This window comes from Poeciliopsis prolifica, unplaced genomic scaffold (assembly GCF_027474105.1).
Source record: "Poeciliopsis prolifica strain line A6 unplaced genomic scaffold, Auburn_PproV2 SCAFFOLD126, whole genome shotgun sequence".
NCBI lineage: Eukaryota > Metazoa > Chordata > Actinopteri > Cyprinodontiformes > Poeciliidae > Poeciliopsis > Poeciliopsis prolifica.
The window spans coordinates 107,636-126,503 of NW_026562501.1; the positions used below are offsets into that span (position 1 = coordinate 107,636).

General features: G+C 46.4%; 1 protein-coding gene across 1 annotated transcript; it reads left to right on the top strand.

Annotated features, from left to right (window-relative positions):
* Window positions 1-7,894: 7,894 nt before the first annotated feature.
* On the top strand, window positions 7,895-17,908 carry LOC129355209 (kinesin-like protein KIF11). The gene is given in 29 exon segments (XM_055024747.1): window positions 7,895-8,086; window positions 8,231-8,342; window positions 8,788-8,917; window positions 9,111-9,208; window positions 10,039-10,117; window positions 10,185-10,370; window positions 10,446-10,570; window positions 11,214-11,304; window positions 11,378-11,519; window positions 11,595-11,695; window positions 11,766-11,861; window positions 12,671-12,759; window positions 13,388-13,454; window positions 13,749-13,822; window positions 13,897-14,011; window positions 14,485-14,556; window positions 14,628-14,763; window positions 14,837-15,009; window positions 15,241-15,366; window positions 15,575-15,730; window positions 15,811-15,950; window positions 16,019-16,179; window positions 16,259-16,377; window positions 16,454-16,676; window positions 17,174-17,197; window positions 17,200-17,271; window positions 17,274-17,335; window positions 17,401-17,511; window positions 17,665-17,908. Coding segments are annotated over 28 exon segments (3,156 nt in total). The 5' UTR covers window positions 7,895-8,086; window positions 8,231-8,268; the 3' UTR covers window positions 17,779-17,908.
* The last annotated feature ends 960 nt before the right edge of the window (window positions 17,909-18,868 follow it).

The following is an 18,868-nucleotide window of genomic DNA, read 5'->3' on the forward strand; positions in this document are numbered from 1 at the left end:
TGATGGGTCAGAACAAAGAACCGGAGGAGTTCTGGTGGATGAAACAGAACAACTTCTGGTTTTAAGAAGCCAAAACACAAAATATTCTTAACAAAAGTGTTTTTACTTTAGCTAGGAGATTTTAAGTTTTAAATTTCAACATAAGTTTCATTTTTCACTTTAAACTTTAAACCAACAGAAAAACAAACGAGTGAAACTCTGCAGATCAAACTGAGTTAAACACTGAAAGCTTCCAGTTTCCCTGCAGGAATCTGGAAACAAAATGAACATGGAAAACAGCAAATAAGATAAAAATATAATATTTGTAATTTAATGCATTATTTACAAAATTTGTTTTTAATGCAATAGATTTAAAACCTTTAAAATATAGATTTTGTTTTCTATATTTTTTCTGATTTTTTTACTTTTTGTCTCATTTTCCATTTTATTCTAGAAATTGGTCAAAATGTCTTTTTGTAAATCTGTTATTTATAAATTTATATCTGCAGTTAAAACTTTGTTTGATCGTCCTTCCACTGCCAGACCATGAATATATAAAACTTATTTTATGTGATAAAGTTCAGATTTTCATCTCTAAAAGAATAAATTAAACCAAACAAAAAAGAACAAAGCAGAAAAACATGAAGGTTTTCCTTTACTGCTTTATAGTCCAGTAAATATGAGGAATATTCACTTTTTCATGTTTGTATTTAATCATAAACAACTAAATAAATTAAAAAAACATTTCCCCATAATTAACTAAATATTTCATATTTTCTCTGAAAATTCCTACAAATAAAGTTTCATTAATGATGAAACGTTTCATTTTCAGAGAATAACTGATGATTTTTCATCCTTTTAGCATCGTTTTATTTGAAAATCGTTCAAAGCTGCAGGGGTAAAAAAGGCTCTTTGGGTTTTTTAAAGACGCCGTGAAGCAGAACCAAGAACTGAAAGCTGGATCTCCAGATCAAATGTAAAAGGATCGAACATATGAAGCGTTTTAAAGCTTCATATTCACATAAATCTGTTTCTGCAGCAAACTAATGTCAGAAATTCAAATTCCCCATTTTTACAGTGAAACATGTTAAAAACCAAGAACTAGAAAGTGAATTTTAACTGAGAATCTTCAACATTTCAATTTTCTTTTGTCTTTCTTGGGATTTTGCAGTTTGAATAAAACTTTTAAATGTTTCAGTTTAAACCGAATTACACTGACAAAAACTTCAAAAATAAGTGAATAATCATCATGAAAATCATCTTTAAATTTAAGTAAAATTTTTGTTCCTCCAAACTGAAACTAAAAGGAAATGTGAAAATGTTAACATTTCTGTGCAGAAGCGTAATCTGACAGAAGCTGAAGGAAAACGTTCGACGTTGATCCGTTTCTCAGAAATGAATAAAAAAACAAACAATAAAACAACTTTAGTGATGAAGATGGCCTGTGGTCTTCCTCCTGCATTTCCTGATCCTTAAACTTGAAGCAATTAAAAGTAAAAAAGCCTAAAAAATTCTTCTTTTTAATTCTTAGTCTCCCATTTTTATGAGGGAACAAATTCAATAACTTTTAATTTATTTATGCATGAATGTTTTCATTTAATGAACTTTCTTTATTGAATCAAATACTAAATACTAAAATTATTTCCAGGTTTTCATTTATTCATATTAAGGTTTAAAAATCAAGAACTAAAAGTGGATTTTAAATCTAAATCTTCCAGCTGAGACATCAGAGCAACGATTTCATCTCAAATTTGAACAAAGGCTTCAAATTAATGAAGATGATCAAAAAAGGAATAACAAAATATTTTCAAAAAACAAAGTATAAAAACTTTTGTTTGGATTATTTGTCACATAATAATAATTTATTAATCATAGTTACAATATAGAGGTTAACAGATAATTTGCTTGTTTTTCTGATTTTGAATTAAACTCCAATAAAACTATTTTATGTTTTTCAGGAACTTTGCAGTTTAAAGTTTCGTTTAAAGCTGTAAGTTATTAAATCTGTAACAGAAAAATGAAAACACTTTTTTAAAAAATGCAGGAAAATGCAAAATATTGATTCTGTCGCGTTTTGAAGCTTCATTTCTGCTTTGTCCTGAACTTTCATTCCATGAAATTAAAAAAGCTCCAAAGGCTGAAGAATTTATGCATTTTATTATATTTTATCCACTTCTCACTACAGAGATATTAAACTGGAGGAGAATTTTTACTCAAAATGTTCCAGTTTTGACTTTCCGTCTTTGAAATGCAGAGTTTTCTAAATCTCCTCCTTTTGTCTTTTTGTGAGAAAAAGCAGCTAAAAATGATAAATGAATGTTTTTATTTCCGTTTTTCATTCAGGATAAAGGATCAAAACTGATTCCAAATGACTTGGGAAACAAAGAAACAGATGAAAACACAAAGCAGCTTATTTACAGATGGAAATATTCCTGAAGGAAAACGATTTTCTGCTTTTTCTGCTTCATGTTTGAATATTTCTGCAGCTTTAATGGACCTGAAAACACGGAGAGCAGCATTCATTCATTCCTTCGTGTTTCCAACCAAAGAGTCACCATGAAGTTGCAGAAATGAACTAAAACTCAAACTTGCAGGTTACATTTTTCATTTTCTGCCACCAAACTGAACGTTGCAGATTCTGATGTTTTCCTGCACATTTCAGAACAAATGAATCTCGTTTCAGAGTCTCAGAGATGAAACCTGCTGCCGTTTTCTTTCTCCTCCACTTGAAGGTTTTCTGACCCAAACGTGAGAAAAGATGGGCTCTGGCCGGACTCACCGCTTTTGGGCGCCTGGGAGAAGACGAAGGCTTCAGGAGAGGAAGACGAGGAGCTCCTCTTCGTCGCCCAGAAGTTACCCGCTCCTCTGGATCTCTGGATCTGCGGCTCGGCCCGGCAGGACGGGGTGAAAAGAGGGTCCATCCGGGTCCTGAGTGGGCTGCCGATCACAAAAAGACTCAGAGAGGCTGGGAACGAGTGGGAGGGAGGGAACAATGCCGTTCCCACCTCAGTTTGCTGCCACCCTCGCAGTTAAAATAGTTATGGAAATGAGGCGGACAGAACCTCCTGCAACCTGGAGGCGTTGCTTTCTGCTGGACGGAAAACATCCACCATCTTCCTTCAGGCCTGGCCTAGTTCAAGCAAATCCACCCTGGAAGCAGGCTGCAGTATGCTAAAAGAAGTCTCCAAAAACCTTAAAGGTCATCCTGTCTCAGACGGCAGACTCTGACTCGAGCTGATATGAAGTCAGAGACACAGATGTAGCATTAATGCAAAGAAACTGATTTTCTAAAAACCTCAAGATCTTCCTGAAAAACGATGTTAAAGCCGAGTTTGACAACGATTTCAGGATCCAGATACCAACAGTGGAGCACGGAGGAGGAGGAGTCATGGCTGGGGAACAGCTTCAGAACTCTGGGTCTGGACCTTCACAGACACATAAAGACAGTTACAAAGTCGGCCTTCCATCAGCTGCAGAACGTTTCCAGGATACATAAAAGATCTGCTGCAGTTGGATCGACCTGGAGACCGCTCTAGTTCTGGTTCTGGTTTTGGTTCTGGTTTGGTTCTGGTTCTGGTTCTGGTTCTGGTTCTACCTCTGGCTCTGGCTCTGGTTCTGGTTCTGGTTCTGGTTCTGGTTCTGGTTCTGGTTCTGGTTCTACCTCTGGCTCTGGTTCTGGTTCTGGTTCTGGTTCTGGTTCTGGTTCTGGTTCTACCTCTGGCTCTGGCTCTGGTTCTGGTTCTGGTTCTGGTTTTGGTTCTGGTTCTGGTTCTACCTCTGGCTCTGGTTCTGGCTATGGTTCTGGTTCTGGTTCTGGTTCTGGCTCTGGTTCTGGTTCTGGCTCTGGTTCTGGTTCTGGTTCTGGTTCTGGTTCTGGTTCTTGCTCTAGTTCTGGTTCTGGTTCTGGTTCTACCTCTGGCTCTGGTTCTGGTTCTGGTTCTACCTCTGGCTCTGGTTCTGGTTCTGGTTCTGGTTCTGGTTCTGGTTCTACCTCTGGTTCTACCTCTGGTTCTGGCTCTGGTTCTGGTTCTGGTTCTGGTTCTGGTTCTACCTCTGGTTCTGGCTATGGTTCTGGTTCTGGTTCTGGTTCTGGCTCTGGTTCTGGTTCTGGCTCTGGTTCTGGTTCTGGTTCTGGTTCTGGTTCTTGCTCTAGTTCTGGTTCTGGTTCTGGTTCTACCTCTGGCTCTGGTTCTGGTTCTGGTTCTGGTTCTGGTTCTGGTTCTACCTCTGGTTCTACCTCTGGTTCTGGCTATGGTTCTGGTTCTGGTTCTGGTTCTGGCTCTGGTTCTGGTTCTGGCTCTGGTTCTGGTTCTGGTTCTGGTTCTGGTTCTGGTTCTTGCTCTAGTTCTGGTTCTGGTTCTGGTTCTACCTCTGGCTCTGGTTCTGGTTCTGGTTCTGGTTCTGGTTCTGGTACTGGATCTGGATCTGGTTCTGGTTCTGGTTCTGGTTCTGGTTCTACCTCTGGCTCTGGTTCTGGTTCTGGTTCTGGTTCTTGCTCTAGTTCTGGTTCTGGTTCTGGTTCTACCTCTGGCTCTGGTTCTGGTTCTGGTTCTGGTTCTGGTTCTGGTTCTACCTCTGGCTCTGGTTCTGGTTCTGGCTCTGGTTCTGGCTCTGGTTCTGGTTCTGGTTCTGGTTCTGGCTCTGGTTCTGGTTCTGGCTCTGGTTCTACCTCTGGCTCTGGTTCTGGCTCTGGTTCTGGTTCTGGTTCTGGTTCTGGCTCTGGCTCTGGTTCTACCTCTGGCTCTGGTTCTGGTTCTGGCTCTGGTTCTGGCTCTGGTTCTGGTTCTGGTTCTGGTTCTGGTTCTGGTTCTGGTTCTGGCTCTGGTTCTGGTTCTGGTTCTACCTCTGGCTCTGGTTCTGGTTCTGGTTCTGGTTCTGGTTCTGGTTCTTGCTCTAGTTCTGGCTCTGGTTCTGGTTCTGGTTCTGGTTCTGTTTCTGGTTCTGGTTCTGGTTCTGGTTCTACCTCTGGCTCTGGCTCTGGTTCTGGTTCTGGTTCTGGTTCTGGCTCTGGCTCTGGTTCTGGTTCTGGTTCTGGTTCTGGTTCTGGTTCTGGCTCTGGTTCTGGTTCTGGTTCTGGCTCTACCTCTGGCTCTGGCTCTGGTTCTGGTTCTGGTTCTGGTTCTGGTTCTGGCTCTGGCTCTGGCTCTGGTTCTGGTTCTAGTTCTGGCTCTGGTTCTGGTTCTGGTTCTGGTTCTGGCTCTGGCTCTGGTTCTGGCTCTGGTTCTGGTTCTGGTTCTGGTTGTGGTTCTGGTTCTGGCTCTGGTTCTACCTCTGGTTCTGGTTCTGGCTCTGGCTCTGGTTCTGGTTCTGGTTCTGGTTCTGGCTCTGGCTCTGGCTCTGGTTCTGGCTCTGGTTCTGGCTCTGGTTCTGGTTCTGGTTCTGGCTCTGGTTCTGGTTCTGGCTCTGGTTCTACCTCTGGCTCTGGTTCTGGCTCTGGTTCTGGTTCTGGTTCTGGTTCTGGCTCTGGCTCTGGTTCTACCTCTGGCTCTGGTTCTGGTTCTGGTTCTGGTTCTGGTTCTGGTTCTGGTTCTGGTTCTGGCTCTGGTTCTGGTTCTGGTTCTGGTTCTACCTCTGGCTCTGGTTCTACCTCTGGTTCTGGTTCTGGTTCTGGCTCTGGTTCTGGTTCTGGTTCTGGTTCTGGTTCTGGTTCTGGTTCTGGTTCTGGTTCTGGTTCTTGCTCTAGTTCTGGCTCTGGTTCTGGTTCTGGTTCTGGTTCTGTTTCTGGTTCTGGTTCTGGTTCTGGTTCTACCTCTGGCTCTGGCTCTGGTTCTGGTTCTGGTTCTGGTTCTGGCTCTGGTTCTGGTTCTGGTTCTGGTTCTGGTTCTACCTCTGGTTCTGGCTCTGGTTCTGGTTCTGGTTCTGGTTCTGGTTCTGGTTCTGGTTCTGGCTCTGGTTCTGGTTCTGGTTCTGGTTCTGGTTCTGGTTCTGGTTCTGGCTCTGGTTCTGGTTCTGGTTCTGGCTCTGGTTCTGGTTCTGGTTCTGGCTCTGGTTCTGGTTCTGGTTCTGGTTCTGGTTCTACCTCTGGCTCTGGTTCTGGCTCTGGTTCTGGTTCTGGTTCTGGTTCTGGTTCTGGCTCTGGTTCTACCTCTGGTTCTGGTTCTGGTTCTGGTTCTGGTTCTGGCTCTGGTTCTACCTCTGGTTCTGGTTCTGGCTCTGGTTCTGGTTCTGGTTCTGGTTCTGGCTCTGGTTCTGGTTCTGGCTCTGGTTCTGGTTCTGGTTCTGGTTCTGGTTCTGGTTCTACCTCTGGTTCTGGTTCTGGCTCTGGTTCTGGTTCTGGCTCTGGTTCTGGTTCTGGCTCTGGTTCTGGTTCTGGTTCTGGCTCTGGTTCTACCTCTGGTTCTGGTTCTGGCTCTGGTTCTGGTTCTGGTTCTGGTTCTGGCTCTGGTTCTGGTTCTGGCTCTGGTTCTGGCTCTGGTTCTGGTTCTGGTTCTGGTTCTGGTTCTGGTTCTGGCTCTGGTTCTGGCTCTGGTTCTGGTTCTGGTTCTGGTTCTGGTTCTGGTTCTGGCTCTGGTTCTGGTTCTGGCTCTGGTTCTGGTTCTGGTTCTGGTTCTGGTTCTGGTTCTACCTCTGGCTCTGGTTCTGGCTCTGGTTCTGGTTCTGGTTCTGGTTCTGGTTCTGGCTCTGGTTCTACCTCTGGTTCTGGTTCTGGTTCTGGTTCTGGTTCTGGCTCTGGTTCTACCTCTGGTTCTGGTTCTGGCTCTGGTTCTGGTTCTGGTTCTGGTTCTGGTTCTGGCTCTGGTTCTACCTCTGGTTCTGGTTCTGGTTCTGGTTCTGGTTCTGGTTCTGGTTCTGGCTCTGGTTCTACCTCTGGTTCTGGTTCTGGCTCTGGTTCTGGTTCTGGTTCTGGTTCTGGTTCTGGCTCTGGTTCTACCTCTGGTTCTGGTTCTGGTTCTGGTTCTGGTTCTGGTTCCTGTGAGGTTGGATCTGACCAACAGTTTGATGATTTTCGTTATGGTCAGTAACTGAGTTACTGGTTTTCATGGCTGTTGACTATATGATGAGTTTTGATGCTCAAAACTTTATTATATTATTAAATGCTTTATTAAACATTATTATAAATATTATAATAAATAATGTTTGAATAAAGTTTCTGGCTGTTTTATCCTCTGTGGGTCAATTGACTTAATAAAGAACAAACTCCATTCGACCAAAAATGAACCAGATACAAATCTACAGTTTACGGTGGAGTGAGACCTCCTGTTTGCATGCTGTCTTTGTTTCCATGTTATTGTCTAAATTCAGACATTTCTGTTGTCTGAATAATTATTTTATTTCTATTTTTTGTTTTTATTTAACTCCAGCTATACATTTCAGTCTGTCAGATTAAATCATTTTAAATCTTAAATCAGGTATTTTGATCAGTTTCCTAATTTTTACTCCCTTTAGTCATTTCTTGAATGGCTCCTTTTTGCTTTTACTTGAGTAAATATGTATTAAATAATGCTGCTTTGACCTGAGTGTGACCTTTCTCTGCTCTCTGTCTCTCTCTGTATTACGTTCGTCTGTAAAACGAAGTCTTGGGTCTAGTCAAAACCTTGACTTTGATCTGACCTGAAACTGAATGAACAAGAAAACCCAGATTAGCAAGACTTTTTGTTTATGGGGATAAAATAAGTTTATTTTCCAGAGATGTATAACAGTTATACAGTAGACAGCAGAATGTGAACATTTCTTAATAAAGAACGAAACATTTCATCTGTCAACATGTAAAGTTTCGATGCTCAAATAATCTCACTACATTAACAGATATATAATTTTTAATACGCAAATTAAACCGTTTTCAGAATAATGTCGCCATCTACTGGAGTCAGTGTGGTACTTCATTTTCATTTTCACTCCCGTGATGCTCTGCGCTGAAGGAGTCGCTTGTTCCTTACGACCAATCGCGTCTTTTGTTTGTCCGTTGCTGCACGGCTATTGGTGGGTTAAACTTTAAAAGTACAGTTTGAAGAGTTGCGGCTCTGAGCGCCAGAGGAGGTTTCTGAGTTCTTGACAAGGAATCGGAGGAGGAATTAAACACTTTTAGCCGACATTTTACTGATTTAAATTGTTCGGAATCACATCGCAAGACTTTATAGCGGCACAGAAGGAAAACATCCTTCACTCGGTGAGTCACTCTGAGTTTTAACGGCTAATCTCTACCGGCTTTATCCTGGTTTTATGGTTCCTGCCGGATATGAAACGTCGCTGCGAGGTTTTCTCCGGTCGGTGTGCTGCTCTCTGCTAACCGGAGCTTTAACGGCGTCCGCAGGCTCTCAGACCGCGAAGAGGCGCTTCTCTCTGGACACCATGGCTGCTAGTAACGGTACCGGAGGGAGGCGGGAGGAGAAGGGCCGGAACATCCAGGTGGTGGTCCGGTGCAGGTAAGACACAGAACCGGGAAAAGCACAAATCTGTTTATCCTAACGGAAATTAAATGCAACTCAGATCAGGAAAGTTTCTTCAGAGGGTGTTTTATTGTGGATGGAGATGATGCGGGACAGGAAGGGTCTCCAGCAGCAGCAGTCAGTCTCGCAGGGATCAGAAGAAGCCTCTGACTGACGTTCCTCTCATGATGCTTAATCAATCTCCCAACAGGATATAATCAGTCCTGTTTGATCTGCAGGATAGATGAGGCTTTACAGCAACATGTCCTGGATCAGTTGTTAGCTAGCTCTGCTAATCCACCTCAGTTGCTTTTGTTTCTCTTTTTTAAATCTGCCTGGTTGGAAAAGAGACAGTGTTTTTGTCAATATTAAATGTAACCAATAATGAATTAGTTTGATTCTTCAGGAACTTCCTGTTAGTTGGTTCTGCTTCCTGTTTCAGGCCTTTCAACACCATGGAGCACAGGTCGTCATACGGGGTCATCGACTGCGACCAGAGCAGGAAGGAGGTGCTGGTCAGGACAGGCGGCGTGAACGACAAGTCCTCCAGGAAGACCTACACCTTCGACATGGTCAGAACCCATCAGAGGCCCGGTCGGGGCCCCCATGGCCCTGCCTGAGCCCCCGGGGCCCGGTCGGGGCCCCCATGGCCCTGCCTGAGCCCCCGGGGCCCGGTCGGGGCCCCCATGGCCCTGCCTGAGCCCCCAGGGCCCGGTCGGGGCCTCCTCTGATGGGTTCCTCATCGGGAACGTTTACTGTCTTCAGGTTTTCGGCCCGGCTGCGAAGCAGATCGATGTCTACCGCAGCGTGGTGTGTCCCATCCTGGACGAGGTTATTATGGGATATAACTGCACCGTGTTTGCGTGAGTCGCCCTCTGGTTTCCTCCCGATCCGCTAAACAGGGAAGATGATTGACTTTCAGTGTTTTCAAGGTTTGGAAAGTGCTGGATAGTCAAACTGCTCAGTTTGGTTATAACGTGCCGTTGAACATTTGATTATAATCTTCAATTGGAAAACATTATTTTATACTTTTAAACCTTAATAAAAACAGATTTCCTTTGCTGTCTGAAGTGAAACTTTTATTTTTCTTATGTCTCTTAAAATCACCAAAATAAAAACTTAAAAGATTTTTAAAGGATTTTTTTGTTTGTAATTTCTTTGTGTTTTGTCTTTAAGCATTTAATTTAATGTTAAGATCATTTACCTTAACATGATTTGTTTGGATTGTAAAACTAATTATTCCTAATGACTTATTGATCTGTTATTGAATTAAAAGGTTGGCTTATATTTTAAACCTTATTAATGTGGGGATGTTTTGCTAAATTAGTGTTTTGTTGTGTGATGGCATACGAGAGCCTCTGTACATGGATTATTAAGAAACACTGAAATTTCCGTCAAAAATCTCAGAAATATGTTTTTATTTATGTCAGAAATGTCGCAGGTCATTTTTTCTCCTCAGTTTTTGCTCTGAGGAGAAAAATGTTCCACTAAAGAACATCGTTTCAAAAACATGTCTTAGATTTATTTCACATGGTCTCTGCTGTAGAATATTTCAACATTATTTACATGTATATATATTACATGACACTCAATTGAAACAGTTTTTTCAGTAAATTTTGAGTTTTTAAACCTTGAAGTTTTTGGATTTTCTTGTTTGAGTCGTGTTCTGATCCACTTCCTGTTTGCTCTGCAGCTACGGTCAGACAGGAACCGGGAAGACCTTCACCATGGAGGGGGAGCGGACTCCGAACGCGCAGTTCACCTGGGAGGAGGTGAGTTTGACCTTTGACCCGGTCGGCAGGGCTCCGGTCGGCGGCCTGACCCTCTGCGGTTCTGCAGGACCCGCTGGCTGGCATCATCCCCCGGACGCTGCACCAGATCTTCGAGAAGCTGAGCGAGAACGGCACCGAGTTCTCCGTCAAGGTCTCTCTGCTGGAGATCTACAACGAGGAGCTGTTCGACCTGCTGAGCCCCACCGAGGACGTCAACGAGCGGCTGCAGCTGTTCGACGACCCGCGCAACAAGGTGGGAGCTTCTGCCCGGCGCCGCCGTGCTGGTTCTGGTTCTGTTCCCTGACCCGGTCCTGCGTGTGTGCTGCAGCGCGGCGTGGTGGTGAAGGGGCTGGAGGAGGTGGTGGTCCACAACAAGGACGAGGTTTACCAGATCCTGGAGCGAGGGGCAGCCAAGAGGCGGACGGCCTCCACCCTGATGAACGCCTACTCCAGGTTTCAGTTTACATTTTTAATTAAGTTTGTTTTTATTCTTCTAAAATGAGAATATTTTCAAAAAGTAACTATTTCACACTATAAGACTGTTTAATCATGAGATTATTGTCATAATATTAGAATAAATTCTCAGTTTTACCAGAAAATCGCTTTAAAATCAGAGACATGAGGATCAGATGTGAACATCAGTTTGTTTTTAATCTTTTCAAACTCCTGATACTGAAGCATTAGAACAAGATTGACTGTTTATTTCTATTTTATTATCTGTACAACTGATACTAAAGTATAACTTCATAAGATGTTCAGCATTCCTCTTTAACTTTATTCTCCAAGTTCACAAAATTACTGTTTTATTCTCTCAATATCACATTGTTGTTCTGGTGATATTAATATTTATTTAGTATTATGACTTTTATTCACACAATTTAGAAAATACAATAAATTGTAACCAGTCATTAATATTCTGTCTGAGCTGAAAGTACAAATAAATAAAAGCTGTAAACCAAGATGGCCGCCCTGGGCGCGCTAACGCTGTTCTGAATGGAAACCTGCTGGTTGGAGGGAAAAACCCAACCTTTGATAAATGTCTGACTGGGTCAGCGCTGTCTTCAGAACCAGGTTCTGACCGTCCGTCTCTCTGCAGCCGCTCCCACTCCGTGTTCTCCGTCACCATCCACATGAAGGAGATCACCCTGGACGGCGAGGAGCTGGTGAAGATCGGCAAGCTCAACCTGGTGAGGAACCGCCCGGACCCGGTCAGGAAGACCCGGCCGAGCCCGTGTTTCTGACCCCACCGCTTCTGTCCAGGTGGACCTGGCCGGCAGCGAGAACATCGGTCGCTCCGGAGCGGTGGACAAGCGGGCCCGCGAGGCCGGGAACATCAACCAGTCGCTGCTGACGCTGGGCCGGGTCATCACCGCCCTGGTGGAGAAGAGGCCCCACGTCCCGTAGGTGGGCCGCACGCAGAACCGGACCCGTCAGAACCAGCAGCTGATCTGGGTTTAACTCTGGGCCCGGTTCTTCCACAGAGAGTCCAAACTCACCAGGATCCTGCAGGACTCGCTGGGCGGACGCACCAAGACCTCCATCATCGCCACCGTGTCGCCGTCCTCCAGCAACCTGGAGGTAAGACCCGGTTCCGACCGCGACACGGACCGGTTCTGAGATCTCTGACCCCGACCGCTGCTGCCTGCAGGAGACGCTGAGCACGCTGGAGTACGCCAGCCGAGCCAAGAACATCATGAACAAACCCGAGGTCAACCAGAAGCTCACCAAGAGGACCCTGATCAAGGTGGCGCTCGATTCCCGATTCATCCGTCTGTTCCCCCGATTCATCCGTCTGTTCCCCCGATTCATCCGTCTGTTCCCCCGATTCATCCGTCTGTTCCCCCGATTCATCCGTCTGTTCCCTTGATTCATCCGTCTGTTCCCCCGATTCATCCGTCTGTTCCCCCGATTCATCGTCTGTTCCCTTGATTCATCCGTCTGTTCCCTTGATTCATCCGTCTGTTCCCCCGATTCATCCGTCTGTTCCCCCGATTCATCCGTCTGTTCCCTTGATTCATCCGTCTGTTCCCCCGATTCATCCGTCTGTTCCCTTGATTCATCCGTCTGTTCCCCCGATTCATCCGTCTGTTCCCCCGATTCATCCGTCTGTTCCCCCGATTCATCCGTCTGTTCCCCCGATTCATCCGTCTGTTCCCCGATTCATCCGTCTGTTCCCCCGATTCATCCGTCTGTTCCCCGATTCATCCGTCTGTTCCCTTGATTCATCCGTCTGTTCCCCGATTCATCCGTCTGTTCCCCCGATTCATCCGTCTGTTCCCCCGATTCATCCGTCTGTTCCCCCGATTCATCCGTCTGTTCCCCCGATTCATCCGTCTGTTCCCTTGATTCATCCGTCTGTTCCCTTGATTCATTCGTCTGTTCCCCCGATTCATCCGTCTGTTCCCCCGATTCATCCGTCTGTTCCCCCGATTCATCCGTCTGCTCCCTTGATTCATCCGTCTGTTCCCTTGATTCATTCGTCTGTTCCCTCGATTCATCCGTCTGATGCTTTTATGTTCTGGTAAATCTGGAGCTGCTTCTCTGTCCTGTCAGGAATACACGGAGGAGATCGAGCGGCTCAAACGGGATCTGGCCGCCACCCGAGACAAAAACGGCGTTTACCTTTCGTCAGAGAACTATGAGTGAGTTCAGCCGAGTCCGGAGGAAATGTCCACACCCTCACATTTCTGCTGCTCTTAGGTCTCAATATTTAGTGTTTCATTCTTTAACTTTTCATGCACAAGTCAAAAAGTGACAAAACTAGTATAGAAGTAGAAAAGGAATATTTAAATTCCTGTTTATTTCAAGAACAAAGTGTAAACTGAAAACTGTAGGCAGAAGCTTTTGATATCTTCACTTTATTACTCATAAAGCATCACTAAAATCAAACCTACAGAATCTTTCCTGTAATATTTCCTAAAACATCCAGGAATTCCTGCTAATTTTCCCTCATTATATTCAATCCAAAAATCTATAAACAGAAATAAAAAGATTAGAGACATTTTAGACTGTAAGACTTAAAACTCAGTTTTTTACCACAACCATTCAGACTGAGGCAGCAGCACTAATGGGATGAAATGCTGCCACCTGCAGGTGGGAGTTGGTATCGCTGAATGTTTTTACCAGTTTCATGGACATTTTCAGGAGGGATTGTTTTGAGTTCTCATAAATCTGAATGAGTCGGACTGAAAGGGAAAAGTTTGGTTCCAGTAATCAGTGTGTTGATGGACAGCTTGTAGCGGCTCGATGTGACCCGGTTCTGTCCTGCAGGAGCATGATGACCCAGATCACAGGGCAGGAGGAGCAGATCGCCATGATGGAGGAGGAGCTCAAAAAGGTATCCGCTCCGTCTGTCTCCCAGGAAGAGGTCACGACCCTGGGAGTTAGCAGCTAGCGTATTCATGCGTCCTTACAATGTCTTAACAAGCAAAGTAGGTTGATGAATTAGCAGCCAATCAGAAAGAAGGCGATGATCATGAAATGATCTTGACTTGTATATTCTGTAAAGATTTAAAATGTTTTTATTAGAAAAGCTGTAAACGGATCCAGAAATTCTCGTCCAGTCATTCCTCGTATTTATAGTTTCCTGTCTTGGCTTTGAAACGTCTTAGTTTTCTTCTGCTCCCTGCAGGTGAACGATCTGTTCCTGGACAGTAAGAGCCGGTTGGAGCAGTGCAGCATGGACCTGGATGAGAAGCAGCAGAGGTAGAGCCGCTCCGCGTAGCGCCGGAGGCCCGCCTTCATCAGCCGGACTCTCACGGTTCTGGTTCTGGTTGCAGGCTGGAGGAGACCAGCAGGCATCTGCAGAAGACCAAGGAGAAGCTGGTGGAGGAGGAGTTCATCTGCTCGGAGCTCAGCTCGGTCCACGAGTCGCTGTACAGCGCTGCCGGACAGGTACGCACCCTCTGTCCACCCTCACCTGTCCACCCTCACCTGTCCACCTTCACCTGTCCACCCTCACCTGTCCACCCTCACCTGTCCACCCTCACCTGTCCACCCTCACCTGTCCACCTTCACCTGTCCACCCTCACCTGTCCACCCTCACCTGTCGGTTGCTATGGCGATGGAAACTAGTCAGGAGAAAGTACTTTAATACCAAACTGGAGTTTTAATGTCTACAGTTAAATCAATGTTTGATCAACAGCCTGAATTTAGAAACATTTTGTGTGTGTGTGTGTGTGTGTGTGTGTGTGTGTGTGTGTGTGTGTGTGTGTGTGTGTGTGTGTGTGTGTGTGTGTGTGTGTGTGTGTGTGTGTGTGGTACCTTCTGGGGACCATTTTTTCTGACTGGTTTAAATTTAATTCCTGATATTTTTTATCTCCAAACCTTAAAACTCGTGAATCAGTTTTTTCTGTCTTCGCCTGCAGCTGCTGAGCGCCGTCGGCGAGAGCACCAGCGACGTGTCGGGTCTCCACGCCAAGCTGGACCGTAAGACCAAGGTGGGTCATGTCGGCCAGTGAGAGCCGGTTCTGGTTCTGACCGGGTCTAACCGGGTCCTCTGGTCCTGCAGGTGGAGCAGCACAACATGCAGATGCAGCAGAGCTTCTCCCAGAGGATGAACGGCGCCTTCAGCAGCATGCAGCGCAGCGTGCAGCAGCATGGCGCTGCCCACGCCCGCATGCTGACCGGCTACGCCCACGCCGTCGGTAGGTGGCGCCCTGCGACCAGAACCGGGCCGGGTCGGAGTTCTGTAGGCTCATGTCTGCTTCTGTGGTCCAGACGGCCTGCTGGAGGGGAACGAGGCCACGCTGCGGGGCGCCCTGCTCGCCGTGGAAACGCTGGTGGGAGGAGTCCAGGCGCTGGTGGCGGACGGCGCCACCCGCTGCCGGGAGAAGGTGGAGCGGCACGAGGCGCTGACCCGGGAGCAGAGGGAGGTTCTGTTGCAGCTGCTGGTGAGCAGAGCGCTGGGGTTCTGGTGGTCCTGGTTCTGACCCTCTGGTCCTGACCCTCTGGTCCTGGTTCTGACCCTCTGGTCCTGACCCTCTGGTTCTGGTCCTGACCCTCTGGTTCGGTTCTGACCCTCTGGTTCTGGTTCTGGTTCTGACCCTCTGGTTCTGGTTCTGACCCTCTGGTTCTGGTTCTGACCCTCTGGTTCTGGTTCTGACCCTCTGGTTCTGGTTCAGGAGGAGCACCAGCAGGAGGTGCAGGATGTTCTGGCCGTGCGGACTCTGCCGGGTCTGACCGCCATCAGGGAGCTCAGTGACGCCCTGCAGGTCTCCATGGAGATGCAGCGGGAACTGGCCAATCAGGTGGGTCCAAACCCGGATTCAGACCCGGTTCTGATCGGAGGATGATTGGGTGGCACCAGGTGACCCAACATTGATTTTATGTTAGAACATTGAATCATGACAATGAAACAAACAGTTTAAAAAGTCAAATTAAAACTTAATTATTCAGAAACTTTATTGACCAAAGAGACTTTAACGTTTCCGGCTGATGACCTTTGACCCCCCGCAGGTGGAGGCGATGAAGGAGACCGGAGTCTTCCTCAGCGCTCTGGCTCTGGACCTGGCGGCGCTGCGTCAGGACGCTCAGACCGGACTGAGCGCGCTCCAGGAGGAGCAGGACCGGCTGCAGGCGCAGGTCCAACGGGCCCAGCAGCGCCACCAGCAGGTGAGCCGATCCGCTTCCGCCAGAACCCACTGCTGGGGCTTGGGTCCGGCTGAGCTCGGTTCTGGTCGTGTTTCTGCCAGGGGATGAACCGGACCGTCCAGATCCTGCAGGACCAGCTGAACCTGGTTGCCCTGGAAACCCAGCAGGACTACAGCGAGATGCAAGCGGCTTCCAGAACCCTGCAGGGCCCGGTTGAGGCGCTGCAACAGAACCTCAGCAGGTCAGAGGTCACGATGCTCTTCCTCCTCTTCCTCTCCGTGTCCCTCATCTTCCTCTTCCTCCCTGCAGCCGCTGCGGCGCGGTGGAGCAGCGTTCTTCGTCGCAGGCGCAGCATGTGATCTCCTCCTCTTCCTCTCTGGCCTCTTCGCTGCGCCAGGCGGCCCATCAGAACCAGGTTCTGCTAGCGGAGATGAGCAGCCGCTGTTCGGACCTCCACGGCGCCGTGTCAGGTACCGGTACCGCCTCCTGTGAGGCCCCGCCCCCTCCATGTGGAGATGAAGTGGTGATGATGATGATGTTCTGCTGCAGGCCTAGTGGACCGGGACGCGGTGTGGACCTCCAGAACCAGGGAACAGGCGGCCCGCCGAGCCCAGGACCAGCTGGTTCTGATGGAGCAGCTGGCAGAGGAGGCCCAAAGTCTCACTCAGGTACATCGTTAAACCGGGCCGCAGGCTGGGTTCTGTTGGGTTCTGCTCCTGCTAACTGACCCCGACCCGTGTTCAGAGCGTGGAGACCCGAGGCGCCGGTCAGCTTCGGGCCGCCGAGGCGGACCTGAGCGGCCGACAAGAGGAGAACCGGCGGGTTCTGACCGATCTGCAGAAACAGACGGGTTCGGACCGGGCGGTTCTGGAGCGGCAGCAGGCGGAGCTGCAGGAGCAGGTGGAGGCGGGTCGGCAGCTGGTCCAAAGCTTCCTGCAGGAGGATCTGCAGCAGGACGTTCCTACTGGTGAGGAAGAATGGACCGGAACCGGACCGGGTTCTGGGCTACAGGACCAGAACGATAACATTTTTGATTATGATGATGGATCTTTATTTACTATATTTTATTTTCAGTACTTATTGATTTTTTTTGTTTTATTTAGTATTATAATTTTTTTTACAATTTTTATTTTAATGGCTTTTTTGGTTTTAGTATTTAAATATTTTTTAATTATTCATCAGTAAAATTATGTAATTTTTATGTAATATTTAATTTTTTAAATTTCATTTTTAAGTTTTTAATTTTATTTAAATGTTCATTAATGATATTATTTTTCTTAATTAGCATGATATTTACAAGTGATTCATTTTGTTTCCTATTTACGTATTAAAAGAGATAAAGTTGTTTTAAACTGAACAGTGACACTTCAATTATCTGATGATGTCATCATGAGCTGATGACGTCATCAGATGAGTTTCAGGTAAATGTTTTCTTTGATGCTGACCCGGTTCTGCTGCGTTCAGGTCAGACTCCTCAGCGCCGGGAGTTTGTTATCCCAGGGTTCTGAAGAAGCGCGGCAGCCGCAGCGAGCTGCTGGAGGCCCTGAGGATGAGGCAGGAGAGGAGGAGGAGGAGGAGGAGGATGAAGGCCCCGAGGAGGACGACAAGCACAGCCAGGTCGACCATGTGAGCTCCCTGACTGTAAGCTGGTTCTGTGAGCGTGTCTCGGTTCTGACCCGGTTTGTCTGCAGGACTCCCTGGAGAACGATCTCAGCTCCTGCAGCGAGAGCCTGGCCACCGAGCCGCCCTTCGTCGACGAGAACCTCGTCTTCAACGAGAGCAAGCGGCTTCCTTTCTTCAAGGTGAGTTCGGGGGAACCAGGCCGCTGTGGGGGGGGACCGGGCCGCCGGGGGGAAACCGGACCGCCGGAGGGGGAACCGGGCTGCCGGGGGGGAACCGGGCTGCCAGGGGGGAACCGGGCCATCCCCTAACGTTCTGCTCTGATCCCATTGCAGCAGAAGAAAGGCAGCAGGAAGGAGACGAAGGTTCTGTCCAGGTCCAAACTGGCGGACGGTGAAGGCCAGACCACTCCGATAAAATCCCGGCTGCCGCTGCGATGCCAGAACTGAACCAGCCGCACACTTCAGTTTTAATGGTTTTATCGTCCATCTGTCGTTAATATTTCCCGTGTATAAAATAAACATTTCTGCTTGTTTTTTATTATTAATGTGGAATAAAACATGAATCATTTTACACTGATACCATTTTAAGTTTAATATTTTTTACATTGCAGTAACTTCACTGAATGACGCTTGTTTCAACCAAAAGATCATTAGGTGTAATCTCCAATATAAAAAAATACAGTTTTTTACCAATATATTTTTTTAATCTATTTTTTTATATATATATTGGAGAAACAAGTCGATTTGGATAATTTTCTTTTTCTTTCGCCTGATTTAATTTTGTCATCACGTTTGAATTATTTTCATTTTAGTTTTTAAAATGTCAACATTTTAATTTGGCTTAATACTTTTGCCATCTAATTTTGAATTCTAAATGCATGGAAGATCCGGGTTTTCATTTCTTCTGAGCCAATCATTGAACAGACGGAGTTATGAACGATGACGTTGATTTCCTACGCTGCTTTTGATTGGTTGTCCGCCTGTAGGTTTAGCAATGGCAGCTGTTCGGTCTGTATTGGAGTCAAACATGCAAGTATTGCATTAACAGCCTTCTGGTTCGGCTCGGTTCTTCTCAGCAGCAGAGGACGGTCGTTTACAGTCAACTTCCGGTAAGCTTCATAGCGGAACATGTGGGCCAAAGTTACTGACTGGAGGAAGTTAGAAGTGTTAGCTAAAAATGTTAGCATCCACAATAGTTTCTCAGGGAGCCCATAAATCCTCCAGGTTTCTGCTACAAAGTTATTCATAACAGTTCGTGTAAAAACGGAACTTATGGTGAAATAGTTCATGCTAAGATTAATTTAAGCCAAAAATTTAATTTTGGCCATTCTAGGAATTTATGCTAACACTTAATTTACATTAAATTCCGTTTTGCTTAAAGCTTGTTCTGAGCATCAGTTAGCATAAATTGTGTTAATGCTATGCTACAAGCAGCTAATCAGAGTTTATACCGAGACACCATCCAATATAACGCTAAAAAGATTTAATGCTGAAATGGAAGCTAATAAAATATAATTTATGCCAAAATGGAGATTAC